General features: G+C 52.2%; 1 protein-coding gene across 1 annotated transcript in view; it reads right to left on the reverse strand.

Moving 5' to 3' along the window:
• Positions 1-8309: 8309 nt before the first annotated feature.
• The window catches only part of EFCAB6 (EF-hand calcium binding domain 6), a gene marked incomplete at its 3' end in the record, with an annotated part of 193435 nt that continues 177100 nt past the window's right edge, over positions 8310-24644 (reverse strand). Inside the window, exons 26-30 of the mRNA XM_081310868.1 lie at positions 15507-15737; positions 13835-14003; positions 12428-12612; positions 9892-10041; positions 8310-8432 (exon numbers count right to left, since the gene is read on the reverse strand). Coding sequence (XP_081166994.1) covers positions 8310-8432; positions 9892-10041; positions 12428-12612; positions 13835-14003; positions 15507-15737 — 858 coding nt within the window. The remainder of the gene's footprint in view (positions 8433-9891; positions 10042-12427; positions 12613-13834; positions 14004-15506; positions 15738-24644) is intronic.

Below are 24644 nucleotides of genomic sequence, written 5' to 3' on the forward strand. Positions count from 1 at the left end.
CGGGCTGGGCAGAGACCACTGGTGGCCAGGCTCGGGAGTGCTCAGGGACATCTCAGGAATTGGGAGCACACCTGGCGAGGCCGCGGTGGCCTTGCTTCTCCCCTTCTCTTCCTGGGGGCTTTTTTTTTTTTTTTTTGGTGACTTGAACTACTGCAGCCCGAGTGTCCCGGGCATTTGCTCAGAGCCTGGATTTTGGGGTTGGTGGGTGCCCAGAACCTGGTGGAGGGTCCTGTGGGGACCGCGCTGCTCTCCAGAACACAGCAGCAGGAGAGTCTGGGGCCCGGCTGCGGCTCCACTGCCCCGTGGGTACACTCAGGCGCCGTCTGGCTGAAGGCAGCGTCCAGGCGTCTCACTGCTGTGCCGCAGGCGTGGCGTGCTGCGGGCCAGTCTGCAGCATCCGGGTTCTGTCTGCTGGCCTGCGGCGGGGGGGGGCCCAGAGTGTTCAGACCCTCCTTGACCAGTTCCAGCCTCCCACTGCGGGGGGACAGCGCCGTGGACAGCAGATCCTGGGCTCCACAGCGTCACTGGGCAGCTGCCTTTCTTTGATTTGGGACGGGGTGTGGGGATGGCCTGATGCTGAGGGAGGGGAACCCCGGGTCTGGGGAGGGGAGCAGGGTCCGGCAGGGGCAGGGGCTCTATTTGACATGTTGATGTTTTGTCCATCTTGGGGATTTTTTACGTTCATTTTGATCTTAACATCACATGACAATGGTATTATCTGTCCTGATTACTGATTTTTTTTTCCCAGTGCTGAGGTCTGGACCCAGGGGGCTCCACCCTGAGCTACATCCCCAGTTGTTTTAGTTTTTATTTTGAGACTGGATCTAGCTGAGTTTCCCAATCTGGCCTTGAACTTGCAATCTCCTGCTGCAGCCTCCTGAGTGGCTGGGGTCACGGCCACTGCACCCAGCTTGTTTACTGGGGTTTTGCTCCCCTTTATGTTGTGGGCCTGAGGGAAGGGCCTCGCTCCCCAGGCTGCTCTCAGTCTGAGAGCCAGGCCCCCACGTGCCATTTTGCAGATGGAAGCTCGTTTCATCCCCAGATGGTCCTGCGAGGTATGTCTTGTGGCTCCCAGTTTAGAGATGAGGCAATTGAGGCCAGAGAGGCAAGGTAACTTGCCTGAAGGCACACAGCACCAAGGGGCAGAGGTAGGATCTGAACCAGGCTCTCTGGCTCCACAGCCCTCACTTCACCACCACCCAAAGTCCTCTCCCCTTTAGAGCTGCGCATGGCCCAAGGCTCTGTTTTGTTTTTGAGGGTCCCGTTCAAACCAGCTCTGATTACTTTTCCACTGGGGGACCCTTGAACTTTGGGGAATTCTCATCTCTGAGCCCAGCATCCCAGCGTCCTGGGAGGCTGCAGGGGGGGCTGTGTTCCGGGGCCTGGCAGCTGCACCGCGTTGGGTTGGCCGGTGGCTGTGCCTGTGGGCCGTGGGGCTGCAGGACTCCATGTGGCCTCAGCGGCTGCTGGTAGCCAGGGATGTTTACAAGGTCTCGCGGGTGCCTCAGATGCATGGCGCGTGCAGGGTAGAGAAAACACAAGGCCCTTTCCATGTCATCTCTACTCAGTTTCTATGCGGACCAAGGACTATAAACTTAAAAAAAATGTTTTTCCTAAGGTACCTTCAGAATATGGTGTATTTTTATGTGGAAAAGAAAAGTTATGACGGCAGCTGTTACTTTAAGAGAAAATTCATTAAAAGTCCTCGCGGGATGGAGATGACATGTGCTCCTCAATCATTTTGGCATAGCTCGATTGTGGCTGTAATTTTTTTTTGTCAAGCATGTCCAACAATAAAGTCTTTGTAAAAAGAAAGCGAAGTCCACTGGGTGCTGTTTCCTGTGTGTCCCTGGGTGTTGTGTGGGGCAGGTGGTGGAGGGGTCCTGGGTCCTGGATGGAGTTGGAGGCTGGGGACCACCCATGTGTCCATGACTGCACACCTGTCTGCGCCAGCTTCCCTGGGCTGGAGCGTCTCGGGGAGGGTGCAGCAGGTCTCAGGGACATCTCAGGAATTGGGAGCACACCTGGCGAGGCTGCGGTGGCCTTGCTTCTCCCCTTCTCTTCCTGGGGGCTTTTTTTTCCCTTGGTGACTTGAACTACTGCAGCCCGAGTGTTTACTGTCTCTCAAAGCAAGTGCCTGGAGATGGCCATAGCTCTGGACCCTCCCTGGAAGTGACCTGTGCGACTCAGCCCATCGCCAAGGGCCCAGGCACTGTCCAAGCAAAGCACTGCAGGTAAAATGACCCCAGTCTTGCAGCCCCAGTCTTGCAGTTATTCCATTATATTTGTCTGTCCATCCATCCAACCATCCACCAGTTCAATCGCTGATCTACCCATTAACTCATTCTTCCACATATCCACCCATTTTTGTCCATCCGTCATCTATCCATCATCATCCATCTTCCACCATTCATTGTCCTTCACCCATCTATCATTCATCCACCCACCTATCCATGAATCATCCATCATCCATCAGCCCATCCATCATCCATCAATCCATCTATCATCCATCCATCATCCATCATTCATTATCCTTCATCCATCCATCCATCCATCCATCCATCCATCCATCCACCAATCATCCATCCACCCACCTATTCATGAATCATGTGTCATCCATCATCCATCCATCTTCCATCCATCATCCATCAATCCATCCGTCATGCAACCATCATCCATCCTTCATCATCCTTCATCTATCCATCCACCAATCACCCATCCACCCACCTATCCATCTATCTGCCATCATCCATCATCCATCCATCATTCATCAATCCATCCATCATGCACCCATTATCCATCATTCATCATTCATCATCCTTCATCCATCCACCCACCAATCACCATCCACCCACCTATCCATGCATCATTCATCAGCCATCAGCCGTCCATCATCCATCAATCCATGCACCCGTCATCCACCTATCCCTCACTCACAGGGCACTTGCTGGGCCCTTCCCAGGGGCCTGGCTTGGACAGAGGCGGTGGTCTAGTGGTGTGGCCGGGGGATGTAGGAGAGACTGGTGAGAGAGGATGTGGAGAGGAGGCTGTGTGTCTTGGCCATTTGTCATGGAGGGAGAGCATGGAGCAAGAGGAACAGGTTCAAGCGTGGATGTTCAGTTTTCTTTGGACCTGGAGCACAAGTGATAGGGATCCAGTGGCCAGTGACTATATGAGGAGCGTCCCTGGGGACAATGTGGGCCATAAGTGTAGCCACAGGCTAGGGACACCTCTCAGGGAGTGTGCAGAGGACTGGAGAAGCAGGCAGGGACAGACAGCCTGGGCCAGCCTCCCCATCACCCTCTCTGCCCTCAGACGGCCCCTGACCAGGGGCTCACAGTGCCCATGGCAGCCCACCCTGGGCTTTGGCTCCTTATCTGTAGGCCTGAGGAGATGTTCAGTGTGAGCGAGGCCCACTGCTGCTGCTCCCGCCAAGGTAAGTCTTAGCCCCCCGCTGGGCAGGGGCGGGACCCTGCAAGGTCACTGATGCTGACAGTGGTCACACAGCAGGTGTTGCTTCCTGTCCTGGGTCCCTGCAGCCTTGTAACCATATTCTCTCTCTCTCCCTCTCCCTCTCTCTCCCTCTCCCTCTCCCTCTCCCTCCCTCTCCCTCTCCCTCTCCCTCTCCCTCCCTCTCCCTCTCCCTCTCCCTCCCTCTCCCTCTCCCTCTCCCTCCCTCTCCCTCTCCCTCTCCCTCTCTCTCTCTCTCTCTCTCTCTCTCTGTCTCTCCCTCTCCCTCTCTCTCCCTCTCCCTCTCCCTCTCCCTCCCTCTCCCTCTCCCTCTCTCCCACATGAGGCCCAAGTGCCAGGCACTTCTGTGACCTGAGCCCCCGCGGCTGTCCTTATCACTGTCCCTGAATCGAGGCCTGCCCTTCAGCCTCTCGTACCTCCAGAGCGCCCTCCTGAGGTGTGGGTGGGAGGTGCTGGCCAGGGGGCCTGTGGTTGCCTGGAGGACCCCTGCCCACCTCTCCTTGCTTGTGTCTGGCGATGTCCATGGGTCTGAGCAGAGGGCTCGGCCAGGGGAACGCTTGGCGCTGATGTGTGGAGACCTCGTGAGTCTTCTGTGCCCGCTCTCCTGCCACACCCTTGACACAGTCTTCCAAGGTGCCCTGCTCTTCACAGTGACAACTGGGTGGGCCAAGACACCCAGGACACTTTGCTGTGTACAGTCACTTGAGAAGGGACATGTGCTATGTGAGTCGGGGCTGGGGCAGAAAGGTGCCTTTAAAGCTGTCAAGCCTCTGCCATTTTGGGGAGCCTGCTCTGTCCAATGGTGGGGGACCCTCCAGGGTGGGGAAGATGTCCAGGGGAGGCCCATGAGCCAGGGCAGGGTCTTCCTCCCCGGCCACCTGGCTCCTCAAAGGTGAGGGGATGCGGTGCTGCCGGTGAGGGGTGTTCAGGGCTGCCAGGGGTTCATTCCCCGGTACCCTGGGAAGTGCCTCATCCTCTGAAAACCTCTTCACAGGAAACCCCAGTGCGAGTCCTCACCCGGGAGAGGCGCTGCCAGGGAAGAGGGTGGAGATCTGACTCTTCCAAGGCCATGCAGGCCCACGGTGGACACCCAACCGGAATCTCAACCGTCCTTCACCATTGCATGCCAGCATTTATGGGGGCTCTGCCTGCTGAGCCCACCCGTGCTGGGACTTCTTCTAGGCACAGGAACACTGATGGGGGCCACAGGGAAGTCTCCCCCTGTGCGGAGCATGCTTCCTGGGGGGCAGGGGTCAGGAAAGGACAAGACCCTTTGGAGATGATGGGGAGGCTCTGAGGACAGTGAGATAGTAATGGGGCCTGGGTGATGGGGACAGGAGCAGTAAGGTTTTCTGAGGAGGACTCCAAGAAGATAAAGGGGGAAGCAGCCATGCCCAGAGCTGAGGATAGGAAGATCGCTGCAGGCAGAGAGGATGGCATGTGCCAAGTCCCTGAGGCAGAAACAGATTAAGTCCCTGCAGGGAACAAAAAAGATCAATGTGGCAGAATCAGAGGGAGAGGTAGAGGCCAAGATGAGCTCTACACGGGACCAGTGCTGACCCCTAGGGTGGGTCCTAAGGACAGAGAGAGAACTGAGGGGACTCTTCAAGGCTCACTGGGTATCCATTAGCTCTTACATATTCCGTTATGCTATCCCCACTCTTTCCTTTGCACTTTTATCCCCTGCTATGGACCTGGTCACATTCACTCATTCTTCCCTGAGCTGTGCCAAATCTGCGGCTGAGTCTGTCAATGGCACTCTTTAGCTTTGTTACGATGGTTTTCATCTCAAGCATTTCCACTGGATCCCTTCCTGAGGTTTTATGCCAATCACGTATGATCCTGTGTGTTGTCTTCCTTTTCCATTATGTAACAGATCAACCTGTTAGTTTGAATTTATTTTCTGTTCCTAAATGATCTTCCTATCTTCAGCTCTGGGCATGGCTGCTTCCTCCTTTATCTTCTTGGAATCCTCCTCAGAAAACCTTACTGCTCCTGTCCCAGTCACCCAGGCCCCAAACCTGTTCCAAAATCTGTGTCATATCTAAGTTTGATTCTTAGGAGGTTCTCTCTCCACACACTATATTTTAAAATTTCCTTTAGATGCCTCATTTTTTTTGTTGTTGTTGTTGTTCTTGGAAGTCAGATATTTTCATAAGAATTTAGATAGTAAATATATTTGACTTTGTAGGTTACATGGTCTGTTGTTGGTCTTGTTTTCTGTCTTTACTTCCTTCTCCATCTTTATTCCTTAAAAATCATGGACCCACAAGACCGCTGATCAGTGCCAGGCTAAATGTTAGCCTCAGGAAATCAGGGCGGCTCCATGGAAGGGAGGGCTTTGAGTTTTGAGGAATGGGTGGAAGAAACAGCAGATGCCACTTGTGAGGCTGTGAGTGACAGTCAGAGGAAGCCGAAGCCCAGTACTCAGGTGGGGGCCAGGCACCCAGGCAGGGCCACTAGTGCTGAGGCCTGGCAAGAGCAGCCCACCCACCAGCACGGCGGGGACTGTATTAAGTCATTTTGCAAGTTTAGGAACACACTTCCAATTTTGGGGGTCAGAAGAATAGTTTTCGGCTACAAAAATCTCTTTCCAGAGCTCACTAAAAGCAGAGTCACCTGATTCATCTCATAGATGAAGTTGCATTTTAATCCTGTTGAAGATGTCACACCAGGTGTCCCACCAGCAGTGCTGGCCAAAAGGACCTAGGATTTTTGAAAGGACCTAGGATCTGGGAGATGCATCCAACTGAAGGGGTCTGACCTCCGGGCCACCCTCAGCACCATGAGGAGCCAGCAACCGCTGTCAGTCATAGAGAGGCCCCTGTCGCCAGAGACCAGCTTGCTTTCCTTCTGAGAAAGGGATGAGCTGTGCCCAGCCAGACACAGCACCTTCTGTGGGGCAGATGAGGTGGGTGGGGAAGGTCAGCATCCTTACCCTGGTGGACTCTATGCCCAGGGTTCCTGTAAGGTGTGGGGGATGAAGCTACACGCTGCCTGTGACACTGCCTCCACTGGGGCATGGGCAGGGAGATTGCCTCTGCCCGGAGGCCACAGAGGCTCCCTATGCGGGTGACTTCAGCGCTGAGCCTTGGGAGGAATATGGGGCTATGCAGAAGAGGGCAGGAGGCCCTGGGGGGCTGCAGCAGGGTGCTGGGCAGGAGGCTCTGGGCAGGGGCACTCGCCCTCCTTCAGGCAGCCATCCCAGCCCCAGGCTGTGCCAGCCAGCTTTCTGCACGGTAACAAAATACCCGAGACAACCAGCTTATGAAGAGGAGGCTGGGCCTGTGGTGGGCAGCACTTCATGGCAGGAGTGTATGATGGAGCAGAGACACTAGCCTCATGCCCAGGAAGCAAAGGCGAGAGAAGAGGGAGCAGCTGGGGGTCCCATCATCCCCTTGGCAACACAGTCCCAGGGACCTAAACCCTTCCTGCTAGGCCCACATCCCAAAGTTCCTGACACTTCCCATCAGGGCCATGGGTGGAGACCCAGCCTGCAACACGGGGGCCTTAGGGGACACTTACCCAGCCACAGCACACACTGTCACCTGGGCCTCAGCACTGGCGTGGGCAGCCACTCACTGTGAGTGTGAGGCTGAGGGTAAGTCGATTTCCCACGCCTCAGTTTCCTCACCTGTCAAGTGGAAATACCAGGGGAAGCCCAGATGGTGATGTGTCAGCAGTGCTGGCCGGCCAGAGACTGGCACTCTCCCGTGCTCCCTGGACGTTGGCCCCACCCCGCCCCTCTGCCCACGCCCGAGCTGGTGTCCTCCAGTCCTTGCCTGGACCGGGTACGTGGGTGCTCATGTCCCTCCTTATCTCAGATGGAAGCCTCTCCCTGCAACAGTGCTTCCCAAGGGCCCAGGGTCAGAGCGTGTTCCCCATCCATGGACAAGGACTCCGAGGCAGGGAGTGGCAGGGGCTTGCAAGGCCCGAGAGGGGCAGCCAGGTTGTGGGGTCCCTGCTTCAGGGCCTCATGCGGCTCTGGGGCCTCTCCTCGGCTGCCCCTGCTTTCCCTGTAGCAGGCTCTCCCAGAGCTCCCCTGGCCCAGGGTTCTCTGGACCTGGGGCCTGCCCAGCCCTGCCTGGCCCAAGTCACCTCAGCTGTGGCCCAGTGCCCGAGGAGCTGGGGGCAAGGACCTGCCTCCTCCCTATCCCGGGGCGCCTGCCGCTGTCCCTAGGTGGTCACCCTGGCGGTGGGTTGAAGGCCTCCAGAGGCTGCAACCTGCCCCGGCCCTCGGCTGCTTCACTGCAGGGGGAGGAGAGCAGCAGGCCAGACTTCTCTGAGCTCGTCACCTGTCACACCAACAACCCCTGGGCCAGGCTTCAGAAAGGCTGAGCCCAGGGTGCAACCAGGCCCCACGTGGGGTGAGCTGCTCTGCAGACATCAGCTGGCCAGCGTCCCTGAGCAGGCACCCTGCAGCAGCGCGCAGGCCCCAGGGACAGAGACGCGGCCCCACAGATGGTACAGCAGGTGTCCTCTGAGCCAGTGGCAGCCCTCGGGTGGCAGTGCACAGGGCTGGACTGGAGGAGGTTGCCCATCGGGTGACTGTGGATAAAACCTCCAGAAATGTCAAGCTTTAAAACACTTTATCTCCATACTCTTTTAAAGCCTCAAGAAGACTTTTTATTTGTTCAAACCAGTGAGTGAAGGAGACGAGGCAGGGTGCTCAGGCCGCCTGAGAGGCCTCCAGCCGCGGCCAGGGCCTGCCGAACCAGGGCTGCAGGCTGGCCAGGTCTCCTTCAGGATAGGTTTTGGGAAATTCAGGAGCCCCCTCAATGCCCTTATTTTACTAGCCCTGGGCCAGAGCCAGGCCCGCTGTGCGTGCTGGGTGCAGGCTACTGCAGGAAGGCGCGGAGGAAGTCGTTGTAGGCGACCCTGGAGGACAGCGTCTTGTCGTAGTACTCCAGCACGTGGAAGAAGTCCTCCTCCGAGAGGTTGATGCTGTACTGCCTCAGCACCTGCGGGACACGGCAGGCCACCGTCACCCAGGCCAGCCCCAGCCCTCCCAGAAAGGCACGCCTCACGGGACGCAGCCCCAGGGCGGCCCCTCTGTGCATCTGGGTGTGACACTGGAAGGGATGGAAACCCTGGCTCTCCCGGGCTGCAGGTCAATCCCCCCGGCCTTCCTGAAGGGCCACATGTCCAGGCAGGGTGAGCAGACGGAGGAGCGGATTGGGGTGGGGAGACCTGGCCTCAGGGCCTGAATGTGGGTGGGCCGCAGCCCACCGGGGCGGGACAGTGATGCAGCCTCTGGCAGAGACAGCTATTTGTCCGCCCAGAGCCAACTGCCCTGCCCCAGTGACAGAAGCTGTTTTTCTTCTAGGCTGCTGTGGCCCACTCTCAGGGACCACTTCTCAGCCTCCCTTGCAGCCAGGCACCTGACCCAGAGAAAACGAAAGGAGAATGCTATTTGGAACTTCTGCGAGACTGCGCAGGTCCTCTTCCTCTCCTCCTTTCCTCTCTGGAATGTGGACATGAGGCTGGGGCCCCAGCAGCCATCTTGGACCACGAGCTGGCACTGGGGGAGGAAGCCAGGCACCCAGGGTGGTAAATGGAAACGCGTCCCTGATGACCGTCCAGCCACCATGCCAGCTCTGGACTCCCTGATGTGGAGGGAAGTCAACTTGGACCTTCAGCCACAAATCCCAGGAGACAGATTCTGGTCATCAAGTTAGGCTCCCCATTCTTATCTATGTTTCGTCATGGTTTGTTTCCAAGAGGAGACCCCTGGGCGGAGGGCAGCTGGCCTGGCTGTCTGGCCCCTGGGATGAAGCAGTGAGTGCTCAGCAGGGCCGGGTCCTCTGCCCGTGCCCATCTCCTCCTCTGCTGAGGGCAGTGTCTGAAGAAGGGGAGAAGAGAACCGCCCTCCTTCCTGCTCCTCGTTCATGGCCAGAGGAGAACCCTGGCTGCCACTGTGCCTGGCCCCAGGGAAGGTGGCCAGGGGCCATGTGGAGCCACTGCAGGGCTGCTGACCAGGGACTGGCCTGGGCTCAGTTCAGCCTGAGCACAAGGGCGCAGCCCCACTGTGTGCGGGCTGCATGGGAGGCCTGTGTCCTGCTCTCTTCTGGGTCTACCACGAGGCCCAGCAGCAGGGGCCTGGATGGAGCGCAGGGTCTCTGCCCAGCACCCACCAGGGCTCAGGAGCAGCAGCAGTCGGCGGGGCCCACAGGAAGCTGCCCAGGGCAGTGGTGCTGCAGGATGGGGTGCAGGCCAGGGCCACCCTCAGGAGGAGCTGGAGCTCGAGGGGAGGGGCAGGTGGACGGGGCCCAGGTAACCAGCCCCAGGGGGCGAGGGCTGGGATAGCAGGCCACCTGGGCCTTTGTGTGGAAGCACAGGGCCCCTGTTCTGAGCTTTCTGGCCACTGATGCCGGGTGGTGGGTCCTGCTCAGAGGCCACCACCCCGGGAGCTGGGCTCACCTTCCTGAAGTCAGCCACACTCAGAAGCCCCGTCCCGCCCTCGTCGTAGCTTTTGAAACTGCGCCGCATGGGCCGCCAGCAGTGCAGGATCTTGGGCTGGATGCGCAGCAGCACCATGTAGAGAGAGCAGGACTCTGTGCCTGCTTCCTTCTGCAACACAAGGGAGGCTGGGAGGTGGAGGAGGGGCGGGAGCTCCCTGTGGGTGGCTGTCCTCGCCCGCCAGGGCCCCCTGGGGCCCTGCCCGCACCTTGTGAAGGGGGTCAGTCTCCTACCCCCAGGTCACAGAGGAGGAGACGGAGGCTCAGGAGGCCACATGCTCCTGCAGGTGAGGGCCTGGCAGGTGCCAGGTCAACTTCAAGATGGTTGGAGAAAAAAGAGGTTCCACCCTGGGAATTCCAGGAGATTATGAGGAGTCTAAAACCTCGCCCGGATGTGGTCACATCCAGCAATTAGAGCATACGCGCACACCACCCCAGCCTCGCTGAGGCGCCACTGACTGGAAACAGGGTATTTTAGCAGGATGTCGCCCAGCACATGTCTGGATATCACAGAGGTGAGCTGTCGGCAGCAACGAGGAACACATTTGAGGAAAGTTTAATCTGAACATGGCGCTATGTAAAACAAATCAGCAGATCAAATTGCTTTCACTTAGCGCCTACGATGGAAAGTCCCCAGATCCCCAGAGCTTTGGTAGCTGCTAATCTGCCTAATGGGTGGGTCCATGCACCCTGAGGACGGCTCGTCCCACGTCCGGTTCCCATCACTCCACGGTGTGCTGACACTGTGGCACTCTTTGGCCCGTGACCCTGGCAGCACCAGAACCAGCAGCCCCGGGGCCACCTCCCCAGAGGGCTCAACGCTGCTGAAGGCTGCAGAGAAGATGCCCAGAGGGCTGGAAAGCCCACTCTCTTCCTTCTCTGCAAGAACTTCACCAGAGCGCCTCAGTTACGGTGGGGCCTCGGCAGCTCCAGAGGGGACGGAGATGGCTGAGACAGGGCCACAGCGAGTCAGGTGGGCAGGGGCTGCTCTCCCAGGGGCGCCAAGGGCAGAACCACTGTGAAGCGTGGCATGGAGCCTGGGGTGGGCCAGGAGAGCAGTGGGCCGGTCTCCCTGGTTGTCCCAGGGCACCTGTCACAGGCTTTTAGCCGCACGGAGGGCAGATGAGTTCTGGAAGCTGGGCAGCCTCTCCTCGGGAGGCTCAGGAGGCCCCGCACGCTCTTCCCAGCACTCTCACTGGCCGCTCCCCGCAGGCCTTCCGGCCAGCAGACCTCGCTTATTCACAGGCCAGGCAACAGGTCGTGGGCATGGAGGAAGGAGGGCAGGCAGGGGCCTCTCAGGCCACGTGGTCTCCATAGTCCCCAACTGTGTTCCTGGGACCTGTGGCCTCTCCCCGCTCGCCAGAGAGCTGAGCTGGCCAGAGGACGCCCCAACCTGAGTTCCCCTCCATGAGCTCAGCCTCAGCCTCACAGGGGCCCTGCTTATTTAAATGGAAGCTCCGCTAAGAGGGCCCCCGATTCTGCACAAGACGACCAGTGCAGCTGGGCAGACACTGTCTGCACGGATCCACCACGTCATTTGCTGGCAGTGTGCGCCCTGACCTCTGCTGGCTTCCAGGAGTGGGTGGGTGGGTGGGGCAGGGCCCCTCCAGCTGAGTCCCAAGGTGACTGGACTCAGTGTTTGTTCCCTGAGTCGCCAGCAGCACTTGTCATCTAACTCAGCGCCACTGAGGATGCAGAGGAGCTTGGGGCCCCTCCTGGTCCAGGCCTGGGGGCCTGCCCCAGGTGTGCGGGAGGAGAGGCCACGAATGCGCCTGGCGCCAGGGTCAGCTGAAGACTGCACACAGCTGAGAGTTAAGAGCCCCGCCCTTCGGTGCCACCTAGTGTCTGCAGGGTGCCTTTGAGGGAACAGAGGGAGAACTCCCTGAGGAGTGGGGGGTCCTCCAGCCCCACCCCCCGCCCAGGCCCACTCAGCTGTCTCCGGTGGTTGCCGCCCTGCCCCACATGGCAGGGCCCGCGGGAGTGGCTGACACTGTGCCTGGCGTCAGGCTGATGCTCCTCATGGCTCTGGGAAGAGCCACCCGAGCTCTTCCCAGGACACGAGGACCCTAGGTCCAGGCTCCAGGCCTTTCTGTGGTTCCAGAAGGAGAGAAAGGAGATCTTTGAATCATTTACAAGGAAGTAAGTCTCTGAGTTGTTTTCAATGTCCCTGAAGCCTGGTGGACACTCGACTTTACCCTGCCCTGTTCCAGGCTGAGCCCTGACCCAGACAGCTGCCCTGCAGGGCCTTTGGGTAACAGAGGAGATGGGGTCAGGCCACGCTCAGCATGTGTCACGGGTCCAGGAACCTCTGAGCAAGGTTTGTGGGCAGGTGGCAGAGAGGCCAGGGACACCTGGCAGTGAGTCCTGGCTGGCGGCAGAATGGGGTGGCCTGGCCAGGGGCCCCTATGGAGCCTCTGATGCACCAAGTCCACCTTCTCTGAGAAGCAGGGGCCCCGTCCTGCCCCGCCCGCCCCGCCCCGCCCCGGCTGCGCTCCTACCATCTTCTGCGTGTTCTGGATCCTCATCCTGTGCATCAGCGCCGTCTCCTTGGCTTTCAGCAGCAGCACGCAGCTCTGGATGAAGTCGCAGTAGGCGAACCTGCCGTTGTTCTTCAAGTCGTACTTGAGGACGAGCTGCTGGCTCTCCTCCTTGCTCATGTCCAGGTTGAACTTCTCCGCCAGGGCTGCAGATATCACGGCAGGCCGTCGGTGGCAGTCCCCTGGCTCACCCTCCCCTCAGCACCTGCAGCTGGCCCTCCCTCCTGCCTCAGCGCTCAGGTGGGTGGACGGCCGGGCAGACAGACGCATGACAGACTCAGTGCCCCAGGAGAGGCCCACGGTCCTGGGTAGTCTGCTGTGCTGTCACCAGAGCTGTGGTGGCAGGGGGTGGACAGGGTACTGTGGGAGCCAGGAGAGGGGGCTGGTGCAAGCAGCAGGGGGAGGCTGCTGGGGCGGCTGTGGGAGGGGGCTCGACGGGCGCTGGGGACTCTGTTAGGCCCCGACCATCTGCACGCCCTGCATTTTCATTCCAATGACATCTAGGATCTGTGGAACTCCTCCCCGTGCCCGACCTGCAGTAGGCGTCAGCAGGGAGGGGAATGCGGAAGGACTGGCCGTGGGTCAGTATTGAATTCTGGGTGCACTATTAAGCCTAGCAAGCTCCTGGGAATAACGGATCGGTGACTGACCAGGAAGTTCATGGTTAAGAAGAAAAACAAGGACCATAAGAACAGCAGCACCAATCAGGGTGCCTCATGCTCAGAATCAAAAGAATTAACTCAAAAACTGAGGGCAACTCGAAAGGGCATTAAAATCAGTTTTGCTGATTTGGTTTTAGCAAAACATGTTGCATTTGATCAACATCATAGTATTTGATTAGTATTGATCTCATATTTCCTATTTAATTTACGAGTACTTTTTCAGATGTGCTGTTAAATGACACCTTGTTCTGTGCATTTTAAGTCTTGGTTGTGATAGTGAGTGTGCACCGTGTTGGAGGGTCTTGAGGGAACTTCTTATGTCAGCAGGGTTACTAGGAAGAGCTAAGCGGCTGGGTCCGACTCACTTCCTGGGTGTAGACCTCGGCCAGCACGCCACACCTAGTGGTGTGTAAGTCCCAGCAGTTTAACCAACACCAAGGAGGGGAGGCGGGCGGAGTGGGGCCCCCCTGGACTGTGCCGCTGCCCCTCCCCCGCCTCGCTGCCTGCTCTGTGAGCTCCACATTCTCCAGTGACACAGCTGCCAGTCACAGAGGGTGCCGTGGCCCTGCAGGTTGCAGGCTGCCCACTCCCCAGAAGCCCCTGTGGGTTTCCTGCTCTCTTTCGCCTCCCCCCTGGAGTGTGGGCTTGTGCCAGGGAGAACAGCCTCCTGCAGAGGAGTGGCAAAGGGGACAGAGCCGCAGCGCACCCAGGAACTCGGAGGCGGAAATGGTGCCCTGCTTGTCCACGTCCTTCTCCTTGCACTCCTTCAGCAGCCCCCGCCAGCAGCCCTGGACCTGCTTCCTGAGCTTGCTCTCCAGGGGCTCGCAGTTCTGCAGGGGCGGGGTGCCTGGCGCTAGCCCCATGCTCGCGGGGGTCTGGTGGGAAGGAAAATAAAAGGTGGTTTAAAATGAGATGTAAAGTGGAAGTAAGAGGGGGTGCGTGGAGCACACCTGTAATCCCAGCTGCTTGGGAGGCTGAGGCAGGAGGATCGCAAGTTCAAAGCCAGCCTCAGCCACTTAGCAAGGCCCTAAGCAACTCAGCAAGACCCTGTCTCAAAATAAAAAATAAAATGGGGCTAGGGATGTGGCTCAGTGTTTAAGTGCCCCTGAGTTCAATCCCTGGTATAAATAAATAAATAAATAAAGTAAGTGAAAATAATAAAGAACCAGCCGAGGGGACTCGGGGTTGGAGGTGCACAGTGACACAGATAGGGTAAATTCAATGAAGAATAAAGCAGATAAACATCCTACAACTGACAAATTTCATTTCCATCAGTGAGCTGTATTTGAGCCAAATCATAATGCCAAAATAGCTTGGGAAATAAATATACCGCCACAGTTGAAATGCACCAGTGGTATACGTGCCTGGGGCCTGGGGCAGGGGTTCCCCTTGAGGAAGTCTTACCTAAATGAGGGACTGACCTGTCATTGGCCCCGAGGTATCCATCTAGTAAACACAGAATATCTCTTATTTCGAAATGATGTGGACCAAGTAGGAGGCTGTTCTTGGTTTCCTTGTATTTTCCATTTACAGCAGGGAAGCTAATTCCATCTAACCCGGACCTCTCTCCTGAGTTCCTCAATGACCCTCAGCGGGGGCCCAGGTCCTTCTTCCTGCCGGGGCCTGCGCAGCTCCTGGGGTGGGCATTCCCTTCTCCAGCCGCCATGCCAACACTGGGCAGCCTCCTGACTCTCCCACTCCTGCCCCGCCCGCAGTGCACCCATCAGGAGGTCCTGTGGGTCCACCTTGAAGACCGTCCAGGGTGTGACCCTGCTCCCACGCCCTCCCCACCCCGCTGCAAGACAGGGGCCTCTCGCCCAGACCATCCACCCACCATCTCCCTGCCTCTGTGGGTCCCTTCCCTGCAGCAGCCACAGTGGGCACCAGGGTTCCTCAGACCACGTCTCTGCTGCATAGCAACCTGCCACGGTTCGTGCCCCTCACAGTGAACGGGGTGTCCTGAGGGCCCTCAGGCCTATGTGTGACCTATGGCTGCTCTGACAGATGAACACAGACCTGGCGACTCGACACCCAAAACCAAAGTCTAAGTGGCCTTGCTGAGCTAAAACCCAGGTGTCCGGATGTCTTTCCAGCCTCCAGAGACCTCCCCTGGTCCTCAGCTTGGGGCCCCTCCACCTTCCACGCCAGCAGACCAGCAGAGTCTCCAGGTCACTCCAGTGCTGACCTCCCTCCTGCCCAACCCTCCCTCCTGCCCTCCTCACAGCCAGTCCTCCACAGGAAGCCCCTTCCCGTGTCCCCCACGGCAGGCTCCCCTGAGCCCAGTCTCTTGGTCGCCTGCACCCCGGGGAAGGAGCACCTGGCCCCAGGCTGTGTGGGTCTAGCAAGGTGGCAGGGGCCTTGGCCGTCTGAGAACTCACGCTGGGCAGACTCCGCGATTTCGACCCCACTTTCAGGTCATGGGTGGGTGAGGAGACGGTAGATCTGGTTCTTTCCAAGACCACGGGGACGCTGCTCCCTCTCTGGGCCCTGGTCGAGCTGTCGGAGACTGGTGGCGTGGCTGCCCGCTCCGAACCAAACCTGCTCAGGAAGTCGGGGTACTTCAGCCGCCCCTTGGCATTGACGGGCATCTCATTCCAGAGCCTGTCAAACTGGAAAGAAGCAGAAGTCGTTTCCCAGTGTCAGCGGGGCCCAGCTGGAGGCCCGAGGGCCTGGTGCAGAAGTGGGACGGAAGGAGGGGAGGTGATGTCGCTGGCAGGGGGCCCAGGCCCACGATGATAAAAAAAGATTAAAAAAGGAAAAAATCCATTTGGCCTCCACTTGGCGGAAGCCTCTGGAAGACTGGGAAAGCCAAGACGAGGGGATTATTCATGGCTTCCGCAGGACATTTTTTAATTGAATTGGGCCCTTAGTGAGCAGTTTAAGGCCATTAAATCTTGTGATTAGTCACAGTGACTGAGCTGCAGTGTATAAAAACATTTTAGGACAAAATGCAAATCAAAGCCTGGCCCGCCTTTGTCCCGGGGGGGCCTCACTGCTCCCTCACCCCTCGGACACCCGGCTCTGCCAACTGCTCACCCGCGACAGCCCACCACCCCCATGTTTGCATCCACAATCTATTTCACCCTCTGGGCAAAAACGTCCTCTCACAAGATGAAAAGGGAGGCCCTAGAACCCGAGAGAAGCTCAGGGCTCTGCGCTCGGCCACCTGTGCCACCAACAGAGAATGACTCGGGGTCTCCTCAGTGACCACCTTTAGATGACTTGAGGGATTTCAGGAGCCAAGAAGAGCAGCAGCAGCTTCCGGTTGGATGTTTTGCTGAGCCCTGGGCCTCCTACGCAGGCTGAGCAGGAGCAGCCCTGAGAGAGCAGAGGGAGACGGACGGGGACGGGGACGGGGACGGGGACAGGGAGGCTCAGCTCTCCCTCCTTCCCACCCCACACCTGTCCATGCTGCCCGGACCTCGCCAGGAGCCCCATCTGCTCTGAGTGTCCACTGGGGTGTCCCCATGGCAAATCAAAGTTCCCTCAGCCGCCCCACCGCCCTGAACTGCATGGGCAAAGGTGTAGGTGACAGTGCGTGCTGCTGTGTGACTTGGGCTGGGGCACGCACCGACCAGTCTCTGTCACAGCTTCTTGCCCTGCACAAGTAAATCCTCGGGTGTGTGACTGACAACAGGCTGGCGCTAAGGGACCTGTACACTCCCGGGAGGAGAGCCAGCCTTCGCTTGGGAGGAGGTGGAGTGCCCTTCCTACCTTGAGAACTTGCTGAAGCCTGGAAGAGCAGGCTGGGAGCATGGGAGGCCGACTCATGGCCCTGCTGAGCAGCCTCCACCTCACCCCAGGCCATTGGGACCTCCAGTCACAGCAGGCTGGGACTTCCAGAAGCCTAAGCCTCACCAACGGCCCCCAGGGACTCTGCTGGGGAACTGAGTACTGGGGGCCTCTCCTCCCACCTCTGCCCCTCCCAGCCTCCACCCTTCCTCGGTGCCCCAGGGATAGTCCCCACAACCTGCAAACACATCCTCACTCCGACACATCCTCTTCCTAAACTCTGGCCCTGACTGGAGCTGATCTTTCCTGGGAGGAGGGAGCCACTCGGCTGGGCCACCAGTGCCCTGCAGGGCCTGGAGGTGTGTGGGGAGGGGCCCTCCTAACCCCCTGCGCTCCCAGGTCCCTGACCTCTTCTCCGTGACTCACGACCTACTGTGGCTTCTGGCAGATGCGGCACCCCAGCAGGCAGGTGGGGGAACCCTTGAAACCAGACTCCCCTAATCCTTGGCCTCATCTCAGTTATGTCACCACCCTCCGGGGCACCCTGGAGTCTCAGGTTTGAACACTCCCCTCTGGCCACACCTCTGTTTTTACCCCCACACCAACCTTACGGGTGCCCACCTACCACTTTGGTCTACCCTAGCACCCCCACCCAGTCCTGCTTCCTCAGTAAGTGTAGATTCCGCATGTGACTCTCCCTGTCCTCTGCCCTCCCTGGACGTGCTCCCTGCACTGAACTTCCGCAGCAGAACCGTAACTTCGTAATGGTCACGTAATGCCACTCAGGGGCCCTGGGTCAAATACAAGCTCTTAACGGAATAAAAATAATCAGGCACAAGAAGCAGCAAGTCACTGAGAACATGAGTTGGCAAGGACAAGCCAAGCAGATTTCAACTTCAGATAGAGAATTATTAATTAGAGAACGCAGCGCGGTTGTGTATAAAGTAGTTAAGGGAGCGAATGGGATTAAAAATGAGCAGGGAGAACGATATTATCAAACTGACAAGGCATTTTTGAAATGATAGGCAAATAGAATTTCTTGAAATAAAAAATATAATAATTAAAAAATTGTTGAACAATTAAAGTATAGATCAGGCCACAGATTAGGCAAAGCTGAGGGGTGACTGTGTGAACCAGAAGGCAGACGAGTACAGTGGTTTTGACCTCTAGCACATCAGAGCCCCCCAGGAGCTTGCTGGCCCCACCCACAGAGCGCTGGTTCTGAGGCGCGTCCTGCAGAAGCCACACCAAGGCATGACAAGCACAGCCATGAAAGCTAGAATGTGGGGGAGTGCTGTGTTGTTGTTGTTTTTTAACGTGTTAAGAGACAATTACTGTAGAATCACAGCTCTCCAACCAGAAAAATTACTTTTGAAAATGGCAAAAATAAAGGCATTTTTAGATAAAAACAGAGAGTTTACTTTCAACAGATCATGACCCCAGGATATACCTCACAAAGAAAGGAAACAATCCCAGAAGAAAGGTATAAGAGGTTAGGGGAAAGGAGGTGATTCCGAATGAATGCCTTGTATAAAAGCAAATCAGTTTAAGGTTTAATTTGTGAAGAAAGAATATTTAAAATATGAAATAACAATAGTACAAAACTCACTCAAGGAGACAATTAGAGCTACAGCAACTTAGTGTCTTTATAAGCCAGAGGACCAAGTATGTGCTTTAGACTCTGGATTTTGATTTGTAATATATGGTAAAATTTCCAGGGCAATAGTCAGTTGTTTGTAAAAAGAACAGAAATAAGATACACAGCTTTCAAAAAGGTTAGAAAGACAATTTTAAAAAAGATTAATCCAAAAGAAAATAAGGAGATATTTTAAAAATAAAATAAATGAGTATTAAATAGAAAGCATAAGATCACATAACAGAAACAAATCTATATACCATAATCACAATAAATGTAAATGGACCAAACATCCATATAAGTAAAAGGAAGAGATTATAAATTTAGATTTTTAAAGATCTGCTTATGTTCTGTTTATAACACACACATGCAAAATCTAAGTGACAGAAGGGTCAAATTTTTTTAAAAAGTTAGCAATAGGTATACTGAGTACTCATTAAATAAAAGAGCTAGAGTAGTTACATAATACTACTAAGACAGAATTTAAACAAAAAACTATTTTCCAGGTTTAAAGATGGTCAATTCCCAAAAAGGACAGAATAGTCCATCCGTTTGTACTTGATTTTTTTAAAGCCCTGAAAGAAATTACATATCTAACACGTTGGTTGGAAATTTCAACATTTCTCTTAATTATTGACGGACCAAGCAGAGTGAAAGGACAAAGATTCTTTGAGGCCAGAAGTTACAGTGGGTCTTAATCAACAATGTGGAGCTCTTCACCCAACAACTGGGGGTGGCACACACTATCTAATCACAAATGAAACTTTTAAAAACTGACCACACATCAGATCTCAAGTATTTTCAAGTACAATTCAATTCTATTCTCTAATCAATTAATTATCTGTTAATTTCTGTTAACAATCTTTAAAAAGTGCTTTCATTTGGAAATCAAAAAGCATATTTCTGAATGTATTATGGATCAAAGAAGGAATCAAAATGGAAATTAAAATGATCAAGAATTGAATTATGATTTAAAAACTACATATCAGAATTTGGATGCAGCTAAAATGGTAATTAGAAACAAATATATAGTTTTATATATTTGTTTTATAGTTTTAAATGCTCATTAAGGAAGAACAGCTGAAATAAAACTGTGTCCAGCTTTGTTTAAAGAAGAACAAACAAGATGAAGAGCAGAAAAGTAGAAAACAGAGATATATGAGGCTCTACAAAACTAAAAGTTAATTATTTGAAAAAATAGGCAAATTTTGGCAAGAATAATTTGGAAAATAATAATATTAGGAAGGAGAAAGGAGGCACAACTACAAACACAACAAGTACTTAAAGAGACGCCACGGACCATACTATCAGTAATTGTACGGCAGTGAATTTGGAAACTGAGAGAAAAGTGGACAGATTCCTAAACAAAAATATAATCCACTGAAACTGACAAAAAGAAAAATGCCCAAATAGCCCTGTAACCACAAGAGAAATAAACTCAGTAGTTAAAATCTTCCCACGAGGAGCTGGGGTTGTGGCTCAGCAGAAGAGCATTCGCCTAGCATGTGAGGGACGCTGGGTTTGACCCTCGATACTCAGCACCACATAAACATTAATAAATAAAATAAATAAAGGCATTGTGTCCAACTACAACTAAAAATATATATATATTAAAAAAAACCCTCGGGCTGGGGCTCTAGCTCAATGGAAGAGCGCTTGCCTTAGCACACATGAGGCACTGGGTTCCATCCTCAGCACCATATAAAAATAAAAAATAAAGATAAAAAGGCATTCTGCGTATCTACAACTACAAAAGATAAATAATTTTTTTAGTATTTATTTTTTAGCTTTAGGTGGACACAATATCTTTATTTTATCTTTATGTGGTGCTGAGGATCGAACCCAGTGCCTCACGCATGCCAGGCGAGCGCGCTACTACTTGAGCCACATCTCCAGCCCCCAAGATAAATAAATTTATAGATTAAAAAAAAAGTCTCCCCATGAAAGCAGCACTGGGCCAGGCGGCTTCCCAGGCATTTCTACTCAGTGGTCAGGAAGCTGGTAGCTCTGACCCTGCCAGAACTCTTCTGGAAAAACAGAAAAAACTGATTCCAAAGTCAAATAGAACATCATGAGGAAGTAAAGGGACAGATGAATGTCACAAACACAGATGCAACTTACATGCCCAACACTGTGTGAAAACACTTTTAATATATCATGAACAAACGGGGCGTGAACAAGGGACCCAAGTTGGGTCTAATACTAGAAAGTCCATTAATGTGATTCACTGTATGAAGAAACTGAGTAGGAAAAACGGCACGGATGTCTCAATAGATACAGGAAAAGCATTTAGCAAAATCAATCTCCATTCTCAGCTAATAGTTGTTAGCAAAGTAGGAATGAAAAGAAAGTTCTTACAGTTGATAAAGTTCTTATGCTCGATACACAAAAGGTCTGTAGAGAAAACACTTAATCTTGAAACAGTAGAAACGTTTTTGCTAAAATCAAGGAAAACAATGGAGTCCATTATCACAGCTTTTGTTTAACATGGAGCTAAAGGTTGTAGGCATTGCTATAAAGTAAGAAAAACAAATAAAATGTATGCAGATTAGAAAAGAACCCCTCACTGCCATTATTTACTGAGTTTTATCCATGCTCAAGAGAAATTCCTGATGATTGTTAAAATTTGATAATTTAGCAAGGAAGTTCCAACAGTAGCAGAGTTTAATGTTAGAAAATACCATTAGAAATACTTTATTTACAGCAAAAATATAAAGAGCTTAAGTATGTAAAAGACCTTAATGCAGAAAATTATAGAAGAAGAAGAAGAAGAAGAAGAAGAAGAAGAGGAGGAGGAGGAGGAGGAGGAGGAGGAGGAGGAAGGGAGGGAGGGAGGGAGGGAGGGGGAACATGCTGCTAGTTAGGGAAGCTCACCATTGGGGAAAGTTGCTTATCATCAAAGAGACAAGATTTAATGCAATTCCAAGAAAAATTTCAACAGGGTTCTTTGTGGAAATTGACCAGATGATTGATTGTGAAATATCTTTGGAAAGCAAGGGGCTCAGATGATGGCAGATGTTCCTAAAAGAGAGGAACAAGGGAAGAGAGAAAAGTGGACAAATTCCTGAACAAAAATATAATCCTCCTGACACCAAGACTTACAAACGCAAGCAATTTAATAATTATCTGTTATCTGGTATTAACTCAAGGACAGAGAAAAAGGGCAGCAGAATGGAGTAGAGTCCAGAAACAGACCTCGCCAGGAGCGTCCATCAATGACAATGTCAAGTTACAGGTGGGAAGTAAATGCATGATTCAAATACCTGCTGGGCCAGATGTGGTGGTGCCCACCTGGAAAACCCAGCAACTGGAGAGGCTGAGGCAGGAGGATCGCAAGTTCCAGGCCAGCTCAGCAACTTAGCCAGACCCTTCTCAAAATAAAGAATAATATTGCTGGGGGCATGATTCAGTGGTAGAGCGCCTCTGGGTTCCATTCCCAGTACCAAAAACAAACAAAAAGTGGTGCCGGGAAAAATGACCATGGGCATGGGAAAACTGTGCTAATCTCATGCTGATGAAGAAAAAGAGAGAAAACTCAAATTACTAAATTCATGATGAAAAATGAACGATCATGATGGGTACTACTGAAATACAGAAGATAATTAGAAACAGTTTTGAAAATTTATACTCCAGTAAAATAGAAAATCTTGAAGACATCAACAAATTTCTAGAGACATATGACCTATCCAAACTGAATCAGGAGGACATACATGATTTAAACAGATCAATTTCAAGCAATGAAATAGAACACACCAACCAAGAAAAGCTCAGGACCAGATGGATTCTCAGCTGAGTTTTACAAGACCTTCAAAGAAGAATTAACACCAATACTCCTCAAAGTATTCCATGATACAGAAAAGGAGGGAACCCTTCCAAACTCGTTCTACAAGGCTAGTATCACTGTTACCAAAACAAGGAAAGAAAACTTTAAGACCAATATCCCTGATGAACATAGATGCAAAAATGCTCAATTAAATTCCAGCAAATAGCATACAAAAATATATTAAAAAGATAGTGCACCACGATCCAGTGGAGTTCATCCCAGGGACACAAGATTGGTTCAACATACAGAAACCAATAAATATAATTCATTGAATCAATAGACCAGAATAGCCAAAGCAATCCTTAGACAAGAATCACATGATCATCTCAACAGATGCAGAAAAAGCATTTGACAAAATCCAGCACCCCTTCATGTTCAAAACACCAGAAATACTAGGGAAAGTAGGAAAATAACTCAAAATTATAAAAGCTATATATGCTAATCCCAAGGCCAGCTTCATTCTAAAGGGAGAAAAATTGAAAGCCTTCCCTCTAAAACCTGGAACAAGGCAGGGATGCCCTCTCTCACCACTTCTATTCAACATCATCCTTGAAACTCTAGCCAGGGCAATTAGACAGAAGAAATAAATTAAGGGGACTCAAACTATCACTATTTGCAGATGACATGATTCTTTATTTAGAAGATACAAAAAACTCCACCAGAAAACTCCTAGAACTAATAAATGAATTCAGCAAAGTAGCAAGATATAAAATCAATACCCATAAATCAAACACACTCCTACACATCAGTGATGAATCCACTGAAAGAAATTAGGAAAACTACTCCGTTCACAATAGCCTCAAAGAAAAAAAAAAATACTTGGGAATCAATGTAACAAAAGAGGTGGAAGACCTCTACAATGAAAACTACAGAACACTAAAGAAAGAAATCAAAGAAGACCTTAGAAAATGGAAAGATCTCCCATGCTCCTGGACAGGCAAAATTAATATTGTCAAAATGGCCATACTACCAAAAGCATTATACAGATTTAATGCAATTCCTATTAAAATCCCAATGACATTCCTCATATAACTAGAAAAAAAGCAATCATGAAATTCATTTGGAAAAATAAGAGACCCAGAAGAGCCAAAGCAATCCTTAGCAAGAAGGGTAAAGCAGAAGGCATCACAATACCAGACCTTAAACTATACTACAAGCCTAGAGTCACAAAATTGGCACAGTATTGGCACCAAAACAGACACATAGACCAATTTTACAGAATAGAAGAAACAGAGACAAATCCACTTAAATACAGTTGTCTCATACTAGACAAAGGTGCCAAAGACATTCATTGGATGAAAGTTAGCCTCTTCAACAAATGGTGCTGGGAAAACTGGAAAACCATGTGCAACAAAATGAGATTAAATCCCATCTCTCACCCTGCACAAAACTCAACTCAAAGTGGATCAAAGACTTAGGCCTAGAACAGAGACCCTGTGCCTAATAGAAGAAAAAGTAGGCCCAAACCTTCACCATGTTGGCTTAGGATCTGACTTCCTTAACAAGACTCTAAAGCACAAGAAGCAAAAATCAAGAATCAATAAATGGGATGGATTCAAACTAAAAAGCTTCTTCTCAGCAAAGGAAACAATCAATAACATGATGAGAGAGCCTACAGATTGGGAAAAAATCTTCACCACATGTACCTCAGGTAAAGTACTAATTTCCAGGATATATAAAGAACTAAAAAAACGTAATGCCAAAAAGCAAATAACACAGTTAATAAATGGGCTAAGGAACTAACAGACACTTCACAGAAGAAGAAATACAATTGATCAATAAATATATAAAAAAGTTCAACATCTCTAGCAATTAGAGAAATGCAAATCAAAACTACGCTGAGATTTCATCTCACTCCAGGCAGAATGGCAATTATTAAGAATACAAGCTATAGGGCTGGGGTTGTGGCTCAGTGGTAGAGCGCTTACCCTAGCATGCATGAGGCACTGGGTTCGATCCTCAGCACCACATAAAATGTAAAATAAAGATATTGTGTCCACCTAAAACTAAAAAAATAAATATTTTTTAAAAATTAAAAAAAAGAATACAAGCAACAATAAATGTTGGTGAGCTTGTAGGCAAAAAGGCACACTCACACTTTGCTGGTGGGACTGCAAATTGGTGCAACCACTATGGAAAGCAGTATGGAGATTCCTCAGAAAACTTGGAATGGAACCATCATTTGACCCAGCTATCCCACTCCTGGGTTTATACCCAATGGACTTAAAATCAGCATATTATAGTGATGCAGCCATATCAAGGTTTATAGCAGCTCAAATCATAATAGCTGAAGTATGGAACCAACCTAGGTGCCCTTCAACAGAT

Source organism: Spermophilus citellus (genome assembly GCF_964194105.1).
Source record: "Spermophilus citellus genome assembly, chromosome: 10".
NCBI lineage: Eukaryota > Metazoa > Chordata > Mammalia > Rodentia > Sciuridae > Spermophilus > Spermophilus citellus.